Here is a 14,351-nt window from a genome sequence, read left to right as displayed (position 1 = left end):
ACACGGTGGGCCAGGGCCCAGGAGGTTCCCACCTGGAAGGCTCTCCCTGGCCCTCCCTGGCAACCCTACCCCCAGGCTGGTGGCTCTCAGGCCTCTGTCCCTCAGGGACAACATGCAGGTGCCCCAGGCTGATGCTGCCTGCGTTTCAGTCGTGGAGGGACCAGGGCCCGTGACCCCAGCAGGCCTGTTGTTTGACGGTGGCGGGTTTCAGTTGGCAGTGACTCCTTCGGCTCCCTTAGGGGACCGTGGCTCGGCCCCTGGGGTGGAGGGGCAGGGGCCACCCCTCGTCCTCTTTGCCAGGCTCAGAGGCTCATCCCCAGCAGACCTGCTCCCATTGAGGAGCCTTTTCAAGGGCCCAGGCATCTCCAGCCTCCCGCGCCTGAAATTGGGTCAGGTTGAGCCTTAAAAGTTGCCTTTTAGGCGCGAACCAAGAGGCCAAGGCCGGCCATGCCCTTCCGTGAGGAGTCAGGATCCCCCGCCTTTGGCCGAGAACCAGCTTCTGACTCGCCTGTCACGGGGCTGCGGGATCTGAGGCTGAGCCTGGAGGGCAGGGGCCCCTGTGTGGACCGCGTCTCTGCCTGGAGCTCTGCCTGTTGGCTCCTGCATTAGCTGAAGCCTCTCTGGGAAGTCACAGCAACAATTGTCCCTGGAGCCTTGCTGTCACCTCTGCCCTGGGCTCTCAGTTTTATCCAGTGAGAATGTCCCAAAGCCGGTTCTCCACCATCCGCCACCGCTTCTCTCGTTTGCACCAAGAACAAAGCATACCCAGATTTGGGGGGCCCAGCAGCGGCCCCCAGCCCCGTCACCCTCTCCTCTCCAGGGCCCCCGACAGAAGCAAGTCGCTCCCCTGTTGCTTCCCACCTAGGGCTCAGGGAACCAAGTGAATCCCCCAGGCTCTCAGATCCAGGGCTTCCCACGCTCCGAGCTGCTCTCTTACATTATTTTTCCCAGGGTCCTAAAGTTGGTGGAGCCCTAGAGCCCTGCCCTGGCCCCAGCCTCGGCCTGTCTGTGGGAGGCGTTCCGGCACGGTGACCCCGGAAGCCACCCTGTTTGCTTTTGTGGTGTGGTGTTCAGCGTGCTCTCCCTGGGAGCTGCCCCTCACCTGGTGCCCTGTTCCCATCCTCCCCAGGCCTGGGCTGTGTGAACCCCAGGATCGAAGCCCCGCACGGGGCCTGTTCTGATCCACATTGTGGCCGTTGTTCACAGGAAGTGTCTTCAAATAAAACCTTCCCCCTTTTCCATATTGACCTTGAAACGTTTTCCTGTTAAAACGTCACCTTGTGCTGGCACCAGCCGTCCTCCAGGTCTGAGCCACGTGCCTCTGCTCATGGCGGGAGTGGGGCTGAGCAGGCAGTGGGGATGGAGCTGAAACTTCTACCCCAGCCTGGCCTGTCCCGAGCGGAGCTGGGGAGCTGCCTGGCAGGCGCTGGCCTGCTCCTGGCTGTGCTGCTGACCCTTGCCCATGCGGGTTTCCTCAGGGCACAGGGTGTGTCCCCCTCTCTGGCACAGGTGTCTGAAGCAGGCTGACTGCTCCGTGCTGGGGCAGGCGGGGTGGCCCCCAGGGTGCATATCTGAACCTTTGCTGTTATCTGGTGGTGACCTCCGTGCCCGGTTAAGATGTGTCAGTTTCCGCCCAGGGCCGATGCTGAGCTGTGGATTTTTTTTTTTTTTTTTTTTTTTTAGCTTTATGGGCAGCAGCCGTCTCATCCCTCCGCTGGCTCTGCTTCCATTCCTGAAGTCTCAGGCTCTCCCGGGGTGTCAGATCTGAGGCCCTGAGCCATCCAGGGAACGGAGCCAGGGGCCCTCTCGTTCTCCCTCTTGTTTTTTCCATAACTTTTCCAGTGTAACAGGTTTCCCTCCGTCGGGGAGGCACAGCGGAGCAGCTGCATCTTGGTTCTCTGCCAACCATGTGGTTCTGCTCCCCTCTCCTAAGCCCTCGTTCCGGGATGGTCAGGGGTCCTGTCCTGGGCCTCTCTCTGAACCTCCATCTGTTCTGGGAAGGACTCCTGCCCCCTCCTGCCCCCACGGCCGCTTTGCCTGCCCAGGGCCTGAGTGCAGCCTGGGGAGGGGGCTCCCTTTGGGTGTGGGGTCCGAGCCCCCGGGACACGCTATGCTCTGTCGCAGGCTCCGCGCATGGGCACCTTCATCGGCGTCTACCTGCCGTGCCTGCAGAACATCCTGGGCGTCATCCTCTTCCTGCGCCTGACGTGGATCGTGGGGGTGGCCGGTGTCCTGGAGTCCTTCCTCATCGTGGCCATGTGCTGCACCTGTGTGAGTCTCCCCCGGCCAGGTGTGGCTGTGCCTTCGGGCGGTGGCAGCCGGACAGTAGGGCCCTCCCCAGACGCCCGTGTAGACGTCGTTCAGCGCCGTCTCCTCCACAAGAGCTGGGGCAGCTGCGGGGATGAGACGCCACACTGTCCGGGGTTAGCGCTGGTGTGTTGACTGGCGTGCTGGCACCTCATTTACCCATGTCTGCGGACAGGCATCTCAGCCAGTGGTGGGTGTCATGGGGCGGCACCGGGGGCTGAGGCTTCCTAGGGAAGGGACACCCTGTGTTTTGATGACATCACCTCCAGTTTGGAAGGACCTTGGGCACTTTCAGGGGTCGCTGTCATAGGGAAAGGGGTGGGAACCAGGACACTGCATGCCAGGTGCCCGGGAGCCTCCAGGTCCTGTTTCCTAGCCACTCCATTGAGATGGAGAGCCCTGGAGTTGGGGGCTGGCATTCGGCGGGAGCCAGGTCATAGACCCTGACTTGGGAGTGTTGCGATGCTGGCAGGCTGTTGGAAAACTCTCCTCAGATGGCCGCCTGTCTTTTTGCAGACAATGCTGACCGCCATTTCCATGAGTGCGATCGCTACCAACGGTGTGGTCCCAGGTAAGGGGTGCCCGCCAGCCGCGGCCCTGAGTCCTGTTAGAGGAGTCTGTGTTTTGCCGCACGGCAACCGCGAGGAGGCCGCTCGGCGAGGCCGGGCTGGGGGCTGCCTGGGGGTCTCAGCCGGGCCTTCTGCGTGTTCTCCACTGGCTCCTCTGGCATTTGAGCCGTGAGGTCACGGCTGTTTGGTTTTCTTCCCCATTTTGCTGCGTGGTGACCATGTCTTGCCAGGGTAGGCAGTGCCCACCAGGCAGCGGGCTGGGGAGGGGGAGGCACGGGCGATTCCAGTGGCGCCTGTAGCCCAGCGTGTGCCATAGGCTGAGTTCTTGGAACCTGTATCTCACGAGGGAAGGTGAAGACAAAACACTGCCCTGACCTTGTTAATTAGTAATAAGTTAATTACAATACATAATAACTAGTGAACTGAGATGATACTGTTAATTAGCAATAAATGAATTACGATACGAAATAACTAGTGAACGGAGATGATGCCACGTCTGCCTCTGAGTGCATGTGTGCTGCGCGTGTTAACGGCCGGGCTTGCTCAGCACCAGGTCCTCACGCAGCTGGTCCCCATCCCCACGGGGGCATCGCTTGGTGCTCAGCGGACTTCCCCGGCCTCAGGAGAGCACGAGGGCCTTCACCAGGGGTCTCCCTCCGCAGCCAGGGGACCAGTCTCTGCCTCACGATGGCCGCGTCCACTAGAACCCCTTCCACATGGCACACGCACTGCTCAGAGCAGGGAGAGCTGCGTTCTCCAGGCAGCCCTGGGGTTGCGTCCGGCTTTCCCGCCAGTGCTAGCGTGCGTGGTTCACAGTACACGAGACGACTCCTGAACATCCTAGTTTCTCTTTTACCTTTTGTATAAGCAAAACTTCGTGGAAGTGGGGGCTGGGGCTGCCACTGATGTACGCGGGACTTTTTCTGGGACCTGCTGGGGCCTCCTGCTCCCCAGGGAGCCTTATCCCTGACCTCACCTGGTCCTCATGTCCATGAGAACGCGTGCTCTCGGTGTGGAACGTGTGCCGAGCCTCGGGAGGGGAGAGTTCACCGTGGAAGCGTCTCCATGTGCTGCTTTGCGGGTGGACGAGGGTCTACACGCTGCCTTCGCAGAGACAGGCCCTCCTTTGCCCGTGAACGGCAGCGCAGACCGCACCTCGGGTCCGAGTCCAAGTGCGCCCCGACCCGCGGCTGCCGCCTTTGTCTCCGCAGCTGGCGGGTCCTACTACATGATATCGCGCTCGCTGGGACCCGAGTTTGGAGGCGCTGTCGGCCTCTGCTTCTACCTGGGCACGACGTTTGCAGGGGCCATGTATATTTTGGGGACCATCGAGATTTTTCTGGTAAGTGTGCTGCTTTGGAAGGGTTCCCACCCCACAGTCTGTGGCAGGATGCCAAGGCGCCCTGCCCGACCCACTCTGTGGCACACACAGCACACTGAGCCATCCTGACCCCACTGTCCTGGCTGCCCCTGGGCTCTCCTGGGCTCTGGCCATGGCGGAAGCCACTGGGCAGCGTCCACTCAGCAGCGACCTGTGTCCCCCTTGAGCACCATTGCTGCCCTCCGTGAGGGGTGCCTGGCATGAGCTGGGTAGACATCTGGACTGTAGATCTGAGCCCCGCGTAGGTGTAGCCCTGCAGTCGGAGCTGTTTTAGGAGCAGGGCTGGAACTCGGCTTAGAAGAACCTCTCACCAGGATCCCAGCCTCTTCCCTGCCTGATCTGGGCACTTGGCCGAGGGTCCCAGAGCCCAGCAATGTACAACCAGGTGATGTCATCACCTTCTCAAAACAGGCATGCTCAAAGCATGCCCCACATCACCTGAGCACAGCCGAGAGCTGTGGCCTGAGTTCCTTGGTCTTCGCGGGGACGGGAACCGCCCTTCTCTGGCCGACGGGTGCTGTCCTTCCTGCTGAGGTTCTGAAACCCGCTGTCCCTGCAGGGCTTCAGAGACGCTCACCTGAGCCCCTGTCCCCAGTCTTTCTGCCCCTCCCTCTGCTGCCAGACCTGGTTCCTGGCCTCCTGGGCTCCTGAAGAGAGCCACATGGCCAAGAAGGTTCTGAAACCTTTCAGTGGGGTCCCACCCACACCCGTCCCAACCCGAGTCCCCCTGGCCATGTCCCTCCGTCTTTCCACCTGCCCCGGGTGCCGTGGCTGCCGCACTCCCAGGATCCCCTTTGGTGGGGGTGGGTGCCATGCCCTCCATGCCTGCTGCACCCCAGTCCTGTCCTGGTCTTGAGGGAGCTGAGCAGCACCGTCTCACGTCTCCGTCCCTTCCCTTGAATCTGGGCAGAACAGAGGTTGCCCCCCGCCGGCGTGGTCAGACCCTATGTGTGTCCAGGACGTCCAGCCGGGGTGGGCTGAGCTCTCTGGGCAGCAGTCACATTCCTCTTAGCAGAAGGTGTTTCTTTTGAGTGCAGACATGCGGATGCCCCGGGTCCTGAAGTTGCTTTACTCTAAGGCTCCTGGGTGGTTCCTGGGAAACGTTCAGGCCCCTGGCTGTCCATGGCCTGTGCGCTGACCCCTGCGGGCTCCGTCCAGCACGGATGCGTCCCGATGGCCCCGGCACCTGTTGGGAGGAGGCCCCTGTGTGGCGCTGGGGGCTTGCGGGAGGGACGGGCACTGGGGAGTTGTGTCCGGGGACGGCCTCCCGACCCGCCTTGTTCCCGCAGACGTACATCTCCCCGGGTGCGGCCATCTTCCAGGCGGAGGCTGCGGGTGGCGAGGCGGCCGCCATGCTGCACAACATGCGTGTGTACGGCACGTGCACGCTCGTGCTCATGGCTCTGGTGGTCTTTGTGGGCGTCAAGTATGTCAACAAGCTGGCGCTGGTCTTCCTGGCCTGCGTCGTGCTGTCCATCCTGGCCATCTATGCCGGCGTCATCAAGTCTGCCTTCGACCCCCCGGACATCCCGTGAGTCTCGGGGCCTCTGAGCCGTGGGTGGTGTGTGGGGCTGGGGCCAGGTCCCATGGGCTCTGCCCGCCTCTCGTCCATCATCCTTGAGGCCGAGCTCCCCGCAAGGGGTGGGCTGGGTGTGACCGCGGCGGGAACCCCCGTGGGCTCATTCTGGGGATTACGGGAAACCCAACGGTGAGGTGGGCTGAGGTACCCTCGTGGCCGGGTCTGAGCATGAAGACCCTCCTCAGTGGCAGGAGGGCTGGTGAGGGGTCTGGCAGGTTTCAGGGGTGGCCGGTGGCCCTGAGCACGGTCAGGTGCACTGAGCGTCATGGGTGTGGTCCTGGCTGCTGCTGGGGCCTGGGTCTCTTCTCCCTCCCAGAGGTGCTTGGAGAGGCTCTTTTCTTGTCCTTTTGGAGGAGCAGCTGGGAGGCGGCCCAGGGTCCTGGAACATGGGAGTGGCCACCAGAGCCCGCAGGGAGCAGGTCCAGAAAGGGCCAGCAGCCAAGCCCCTTGAGGCTCCCGCGGTTTTGCCGTCTCCGCGTGGAGGGAGCCCCTGAAGGAACAGCCTCATAGAGGCCTCAAAACAGAGGGAGGCAGAACAGCTGCAACCCCACAAGCCCGTTTTAGGGAAGCACAGCTGCCCTCCGCCTCGGGGACCCGTCCTGAGACCCCCCGCCGATGCCTGACGCTACGGCCCTGTGTAGACTGTTTTCCACGCACAGGCCTGGCTTATACGTCGGGGGCGGCACTCCTGTGCTCTTGGCCGTTGGCACGTGGCACGAGGGTGGCTTGAACTCAGACACTGAGATTGTGACAGCTGACCCGGCCAGGACGCCGCCAAGGGCCTCGGGGAGGGAGCGGCTGCAGCGTGGCTGTGCTGGCGCGGGGGGAGGTTGCTGGGTTCCACCTCACTACTCGGCACCGCGCGGTGGAAAACGTGTGAATTGTTTATGTCTAGAACGCTTCATTTAGCACGTTTGGACCATGGGTGGCCGAACCATGGATGAGGGGATGGCTGTACGGTACAGCGTTCCTGCTGCAGCCTGGCCTGGTCCCCGGTCCCCGGTCCCCGGTCCCTGGTCCCCGGTCCCCAGTGTGATCCCTGGCCCTTGCGTTCCTGCTGCAGCCTGGCCTGGGCCCGGTCCCTGGCGTGATCTGTGGCCTTCCTGTCTTGGGAGGTGCAGGGTGCCAGGAGCCACTCGCGGGCGACACCATGGGTGCCCGTTGGGGGAGCTGGGTGGGGCAGTAAAAGCCACTTCGGTGGCAGCACACGTGCCGTGCCTCCCTGTCCCGCCCAGGGTCTGCCTCCTGGGGAACCGCACGCTGTCATGGCGCAGCTTCGATGCCTGCGTCAAGGCCTACGGCATCCACAACAACTCAGCCACCTCCGCGCTCTGGGGCCTCTTCTGCAACGGCTCCCAGCCCAGTGCTGCCTGTGACGAGTACTTCATCCAGAACAACGTCACCGAAATCCAGGGCATCCCGGGCGCGGCCAGTGGTGTCTTCCTGGGTGAGGCTCGCAGGGCTGCAGCTGGAGCTGGGGGGTGGCGGGGGCAGCAGGGGCTGGGGGGTGGCAGGGGCAGCGGGGGCTGGGGGGTGGCGGGGGCAGCAGGGGCTGGGGGGTGGTGGGGGCAGCAGGCGCTGGCCCTGGTGGCTGCTCTCGCCTTAGAGTCACTCTCAGGGCCCCAGTTCCTCCTGCCTGGCCGAGTCCCTTCCCAGCTGCTGCTGATGAGCCTGGGGGTCCCTGTACACACCCCTGGCAGAGCCATAGAAGCCAAACACGGTGTGGCAGGGAGACAGCCTCCGTCATGGTCAGCAAGCTGGTCTTAATGCCATGGATTTATTTTCATGACCTCCTGGCAGCATGTATGGGGAACTTGCTGTGTTAAGAAGGGAGTGGTGGCTGGGCGGTAACTTCCCCCTCTGTGTATCCTTCTCTGATGAGAGGCTGTCTCGGACCTGCCCCAGGGGGTTGAGGGAAAAGGACCCCTGGCAGGGTACACGAGACCTGCTCCAGAACCCGAGACGGGAAGCCCGGACTTTCCAGAACCCGAGACGGGAAGCCCAAGCTTTCCAGAACCCGAGACGGGAAGCCCAGGCTTTCCAGAACCCGAGACGGGAAGCCCAGGCTTTCCAGAACCCAAGACAGGAAGCCCAGGCTTTCCAGAGCCCTAGAGAGGAAGCCCAGGCTTTCCAGAACCCTAGAGAGGAAGCCTGGACTTTCCAGAACCCGAGACGGGAAGCCCAGGCTTTCCAGAACCCAAGACGGGAAGCCCAGGCTTTCCAGAGCCCAAGACAGGAAGCCCAGGCTTTCCAGAGCCCTAGAGAGGAAGCCCAGGCTTTCCAGAACCCGAGACAGGAAGCCCAGGCTTTCCAGAACCCAAGACAGGAAGCCCAGGCTTTCCAGAACCCTAGAGAGGAAGCCCGGACTTTCCAGAACCCGAGACGGGAAGCCCAGACTTCCCAGAACCCGAGACGGGGAAGCCCGGACTTTCCAGAACCTGAGACGGGAAGCCCGGACTTTCCAGAACCCTAGAGAGGAAGCCCAGACTTCCCAGAACCCGAGACGGGGAAGCCCGGACTTTCCAGAACCTGAGACGGGAAGCCCGGACTTTCCAGAACCCTAGAGAGGAAGCCCAGACTTTCCAGAACCCAAGACGGGAAGCCTGGACTTTCCAGAACCGGAGACGGGAAGCCCAGACTTTCCAGAACCCTAGAGAGGAAGCCCAGACTTTCCAGAACCCAAGACGGGAAGCCCGGACTTTCCAGAACCCGAGACGGGAAGCCTGGACTTTCCAGAACCCTAGAGAGGAAGCCCAGACTTCCCAGAACCCGAGACGGGGAAGCCCGGACTTCCCAGAACCCGAGACGGGGAAGCCCGGACTTTCCAGAACCTGAGACGGGAAGCCCGGACTTTCCAGAACCCTTTAGAGGAAGCCCGGACTTCCCAGAACCCGAGATGGGGAAGCCCGGACTTTCCAGAACCCTAGAGAGGAAGCCCGGACTTCCCAGAACCTGAGACGGGAAGCCCGGACTTTCCAGAACCCTAGAGAGGAAGCCCGGACTTTCCAGAACCCTAGAGAGGAAGCCCAGGCTTTCCAGAACCCTAGAGAGGAAGCCCGGACTTCCCAGAACCCGAGACGGGGAAGCCCGGACTTTCCAGAACCTGAGACGGGAAGCCCGGACTTTCCAGAACCCTAGAGAGGAAGCCCGGACTTTCCAGAACCCTAGAGAGGAAGCCCGGACTTTCCAGAACCTGAGACAGGAAGCCCAGGCTTTCCAGAACCCGAGATGGGAAGCCTGGACTTTCCAGAACCCTAGAGAGGAAGCCCGGACTTCCCAGACCCCGAGACGGGGAAGCCCGGACTTTCCAGAACCCGAGACGGGAAGCCCAGGCTTTCCAGAACCCAAGACAGGAAGCCCAGGCTTTCCAGAGCCCTAGAGAGGAAGCCCGGACTTTCCAGAACCCTAGAGAGGAAGCCCGGACTTTCCAGAACCTGAGACAGGAAGCCCAGGCTTTCCAGAACCCGAGATGGGAAGCCCAGGCTTTCCAGAGCCCTAGAGAGGAAGCCCGGACTTTCCAGAACCTGAGACAGGAAGCCCAGGCTTTCCAGAACCTGAGACGGGAAGCCCAGGCTTTCCAGAGCCCTAGAGAGGAAGCCCGGACTTTCCAGAACCCTAGAGAGGAAGCCCGGACTTCCCAGAACCCGAGACGGGGAAGCCCGGACTTTCCAGAACCTGAGACGGGAAGCCCAGGCTTTCCAGAACCCAAGACAGGAAGCCCAGGCTTTCCAGAACCCAAGACAGGAAGCCCGGACTTTCCAGAACCCTAGAGAGGAAACCCGGACTTCCCAGAACCTGAGACGGGAAGCCCGGACTTTCCAGAACCCTAGAGAGGAAGCCCGGACTTTCCAGAACCCTAGAGAGGAAGCCCGGACTTTCCAGAACCTGAGACAGGAAGCCCAGGCTTTCCAGAACCCGAGACGGGAAGCCTGGACTTTCCAGAACCCTACAGAGGAAGCCCAGACTTTCCAGAACCCTAGAGAGGAAGCCCGGACTTTCCAGAACCTGAGACGGGAAGCCCAGGCTTTCCAGAACCCTAGAGAGGAAGCCCAGACTTTCCAGAACCCTAGAGAGGAAGCCCGGACTTTCCAGAACCTGAGACAGGAAGCCCAGGCTTTCCAGAACCCGAGATGGGAAGCCTGGACTTTCCAGAACCCTAGAGAGGAAGCCCAGGCTTTCCAGAACCCAAGACAGGAAGCCCAGGCTTTCCAGAGCCCTAGAGAGGAAGCCCAGGCTTTCCAGAACCCTAGAGAGGAAGCCCGGACTTTCCAGAACCCGAGACGGGGAAGCCCGGACTTTCCAGAACCCGAGACGGGAAGCCCAGACTTCCCAGGAATATGTTGTTCCCCACATGAGGCTTCTCTTTAGTGCTGACCTTCCCTCCGTAGACGCAGACAGGCAGCTTTCCCAGAGGTACCATCTCAAAAGCTTGTTTGAATTGGAGCCTGCTTGCAGCGCGCAAGCTGTGACCCTTCCCCTCCGGCCACCAGTGGCACCTGCCGGGGAGTGGGCGGCCCCATGGCGGAGGCACTGCACAGAAGGTGCCAGAAACCCATGGGATCTTCCTTGCCCGGCAGAGAACCTGTGGAGTACGTACGCGCACGCGGGGGCGTTTGTGGAGAAGAAAGGTGTGCCCTCGGTGCCCGTGGCAGAGGAGAGCCGTGCCAGCGCACTGCCCTACGTGCTCACCGACATCGCGGCCTCCTTCACCCTGCTGGTTGGCATCTACTTCCCCTCCGTGACCGGTGAGCCCGCTGCTCCAGGCCTCTCCTTCTCTTTCTTTCTCTCCCTCTCTTTTTTGAGGCAAGGTCTTGCTCTGTCACCCAGGCTGGAGGGCAGTAGTGTGATCACGGCTCACTGCAGCCTCAACTCCTAGACACAAATATTCCTCCCACCTGAGTCTCCCAAGCAGCTGGGACCCCAGCCACGCAGTACCACGCCCGGCTAATATCTGTATTTTTTGTAGAGTGGGGCAGCCGGGACCCCAGGCACACAGTACCACGCCCGGTTAATGTCTGTATTTTTTGTAGACAGGGGTCTCCCCACGTTGCTCAGGCTGGTCTCAAACTCCTGAGCTCAAGCCATCCTCAGCCTCCCAAAGTGCTGGGATTACAGACGTCTTGAGCCACCACGCCTGGCTTCCATCTTTCTCTTCCTTTGTCTTTGTCCATCTCTCTGTCTCTGTCATTCTCTCCTCCTGCACTCTCTCTTTCTCTCTCCCCCTACCCCTTTCCCTCTCTCTCTGTCTGTCTCTCTCTCTCTCTCTCTGTCTCCCTCTCCTTCCCTCCCTCCCTCCCTCCCTCTCTCTCTGTCTCTCTGTCTGTCTCTCTCTCTGTAGTGTGTTCCTTCCTGCCCCTGCTTATCTTGCCTGTTTGGCTCAGGGGAAGTGGCTGAGGTCTCTGCCCTGCGTCCTGATGGATTTGTGAGAAGCCTGTCTGCTGCTCTCCCAGGCAGGCCTGTGTCAGGAGAAGCTGTTGTAGGGTTGCTGGGAACACCTGGCAGGCTGTTAGGAGACACCTAGGAGTGGCTTCAGTGTGAGCTCAGAGGCTGGGGACCTCGGCCCTCTGTGTCCTGCTCAAACAGTGGGCCTTGTTCCGGCGGTGGGTGGGGCCCTTGGTTGTTCCCCAGGGGGTGGGGCCAGGCCCCGTGCTCTTCGAGTCGCACGCACACGCCCCCGGCTGTCTCCACTCAGCCTTCCTGTCGGGACGCCCCTGACAGCCGCTGGCTGCTTGTGCAGCCTGCAGCTGCCCTTCTGGTCCCTTCTGGTCCCTCCCACGTCTGCTCCCGGCCTTCATCTCAGCGCATCCGAAAGCCCTGGAGCCCAGGGTCAGCCACAGGGCCTGGCCACAGCGCTGGCTTCTCGTGTTTCCCTTGCCTCCCCTGAAGGTGGGCCCGTCTTGCTATGGAGGGGGCGATCTGCCCGGGGTCCTCTCCCTGTACCTCCGCTCCAGCCTCCCCTGTCCGTCTGCATGCGCTCTGCGCCGTGGGTGGAGGGCGTGGGGGCAGAGCCTCTGCGTGGCTCCGGGTGTCTCCGCGGCACTGGATTGTGGGCTCTGCCGCCTCCCAGGCCACCCCGAGCAACGGGTGCTTCAGGCTGCGCCTTGGATGGGACTGAGCCGGGCGTCAAGTGGCCCCCACCGATCCTGCTTCCCAGAGCTTTGTGGGAGCCGATTGTGTGGAAACATCCCCAGCCGTGGCTCCTTAGAGCAAGGTGGTGCCACAGCGGGAGGGGTCGCAGCGTCTGCTGGCCTGGCTGGCTGGGCTGAGTCGTTCTAGGATCTCATTCCCAAAGTCCTTAGGTCCTGGGGGCCTGTGAGCCATTGCTCAGCACCGTCTCTGGGCTGACCCTTGGCCATGGGATTAACACAGGCTCCAGAGAAGCCCTGGGTGTGGGGGGCGTGGGGGTCAGTGTCGGGGTCGGTTCTCGTCCTCGGATCCAGGGGAGCAGTAGACGTGGGTGCTCATCCGCGTGCCTGGGCCCGCATCCCCCCAGCCGCAGTATTGCAGCGTGGGCTGGCGGAGCTTGGACTGCAGCCTCGGCTGCAGCTCACCTTCGGGGTCTCCCCAGAGACCGCCTTTCCAGCTCTCCGGGCAGGGGCTGCCATCACATGGCACTGACTCCTCAGATGGGTCTTTGCGGCATTTTCCATGTTCACAGGTATCATGGCGGGTTCAAACCGGTCCGGGGACCTCAAGGATGCGCAGAAGTCCATCCCCACGGGGACCATCCTGGCCATAGTGACGACGTCTTTCATCTGTATCCTTGGAGGGGTGCAGGCGAGGGTTCCAGCCTCTGCCTGGGGGGAGGCCCCCATGCCCTCCCCGGCTCCGCATCGTGCCCTCGGCCACCAGCGTGTGACCTCCCAGGTTAGGCTGTGCTCTCACCACGTCATCCTCCCTGGGAGACGGGGCAGGGGCTGCTGTCAGGACCCCGGCTTCTTCACCACTGTGTGATGCGATCGCAGAGAAAACAGAAGCAGTCACCCTGCCGCGTGTGGACAGTGATGCGCAGCGGTGTGTGGGGTGTGCCGCCGGCAGGCTGGGCCCGCGGGGTCTCTGGCTTCTCAATCCCAAGGCTGCCTCTTTCCAGCCGAGCATTGTCCCCTCAGCGTGGTCCCCTGCCAATCCCTGGCGGTCAAGCACCAGGCCAGGTGTGTGTCCACCACCCCAGGGCCCCGTTCTGTGGCGCTGGACAGAGCCCCAGGAGGGTGCGCTGAGGACACGGGGGACAGGATGTGCCCGGGATGGGATGGGATGGGATGCAGAACGATCCCCGCCCACCTGGATCCTGCGGCCCGCTGGCCAGTGCATCTCCCCACCCACCCCACCCCCCCCCACCCCCCGTACCTGAGGACCCTGCACCCACGGACCCGCCTTTCCTTGACGAGGGCTGTGGATCTCTCCTGCATTGTGCTGTTTGGGGCCTGCATTGAAGGCGTGGTCTTACGAGATAAGTACGTTTCCACCTGCAGTTTTCGTGCAAAGCCTGTAGTCTTCACGGGTTTTCCTGAGGACAAATTCGGCTTTGAAATTACATCGCCCTAGGACTTCATGTCCGCGTGCAGAGCTGAAGGCATCCTGGTCCCAGGGTTGGGATCCCTTGGTCTGATATGTCGTCTCTTCCGCTGGAGTCTAGGGCCTGGGGAACCGTTCAGAGCCAACTCCAAGCCCTGATGCGGCTGGGGGCGCAGGCCCTTCCTGGGGAGGCCACAGGGGTGTGGACGGGTGAGGCTTGGCCCTGGGAGATCCCTCAGCCCTGCTGCCAAGTGGAGAAGTAGTGGGGTCCCAGGCAGGTCATCACTGACCCTGCATCCTCATGGGGTGTGCCTGTCTGGCAGCCCCAAGGCCCCGGGGGTCCTGGGTGGTCCCTGACTGAAGCTGATGCCAGGCTGGGTCTTCCCTGCTCCCAAGAGCGACCCTGAGGTGAGCAGGACCCCCTCCCCCGCTGAAGACCCTCCAGAGCATTCTGGCCATGCTGGGCAGAGCCTGGTGGAGGTTTCAGCCAATGGGGACTGGAGGCCGGGCCTCAGCTTTCCAAGGAGCCGCCCCCACTGCATTGGGCCTCTCGCTCTGGGTGGGAGAAGACATTTTGTCTGACTTAGGCTCACTTCTGAAAGCCGCCCGCCCGCCCGCCTGCCTGCAGGTTCGGGGAGGCCCTGCAGGGGAACCTGGTCATCGGCATGCTGGCCTGGCCCTCCCCCTGGGTCATCGTCATCGGCTCCTTCTTCTCCACCTGCGGTGCCGGCCTGCAGAGCCTCACGGGGGCACCGCGCCTGCTGCAGGCCATTGCCCGTGACGGCATCATCCCCTTCCTGCAGGTGAGTCCCGCGCCCTCATCAGGGGGGACCCTGGAAGGTCAGGGTCGGGGGCTCTCCTCCCCTGCGGGATCCTCACAGTGCCGTGTGTGGGACGCACGCCTGCAGCTTGGACCCCATGGTGGTCATTCTGCCCCTGGCCACTGCACGGAGCATGGGAGTGGTGGGAGGTGGGTGGTGGGCAGAGGCAATTCCAGCCC

General features: G+C 62.4%; 1 protein-coding gene across 2 annotated transcripts in view; it reads left to right on the top strand.

Moving 5' to 3' along the window:
- The window catches only part of SLC12A7 (solute carrier family 12 member 7), a 60,984-nt gene that overhangs the window by 22,580 nt on the left and 24,053 nt on the right, over window positions 1-14,351 (top strand). For both annotated transcript variants that reach the window (XM_063604362.1, XM_063604363.1), the window contains exons 4-12: window positions 2,125-2,271; window positions 2,824-2,878; window positions 4,088-4,218; window positions 5,547-5,788; window positions 7,072-7,283; window positions 10,414-10,581; window positions 12,495-12,593; window positions 13,233-13,290; window positions 13,980-14,154. In XM_063604362.1, the coding sequence (XP_063460432.1) occupies window positions 2,125-2,271; window positions 2,824-2,878; window positions 4,088-4,218; window positions 5,547-5,788; window positions 7,072-7,283; window positions 10,414-10,581; window positions 12,495-12,593; window positions 13,233-13,290; window positions 13,980-14,154 (1,287 nt within the window). The remainder of the gene's footprint in view (window positions 1-2,124; window positions 2,272-2,823; window positions 2,879-4,087; window positions 4,219-5,546; window positions 5,789-7,071; window positions 7,284-10,413; window positions 10,582-12,494; window positions 12,594-13,232; window positions 13,291-13,979; window positions 14,155-14,351) is intronic.

The sequence above is a fragment of the Pan paniscus genome, chromosome 4, assembly GCF_029289425.2.
Source record: "Pan paniscus chromosome 4, NHGRI_mPanPan1-v2.0_pri, whole genome shotgun sequence".
Classification (NCBI taxonomy): Eukaryota; Metazoa; Chordata; class Mammalia; order Primates; family Hominidae; genus Pan; species Pan paniscus.
Note: the sequence above shows the minus strand (reverse complement) of the source record. Positions and strands in the feature narration are given on the sequence as shown.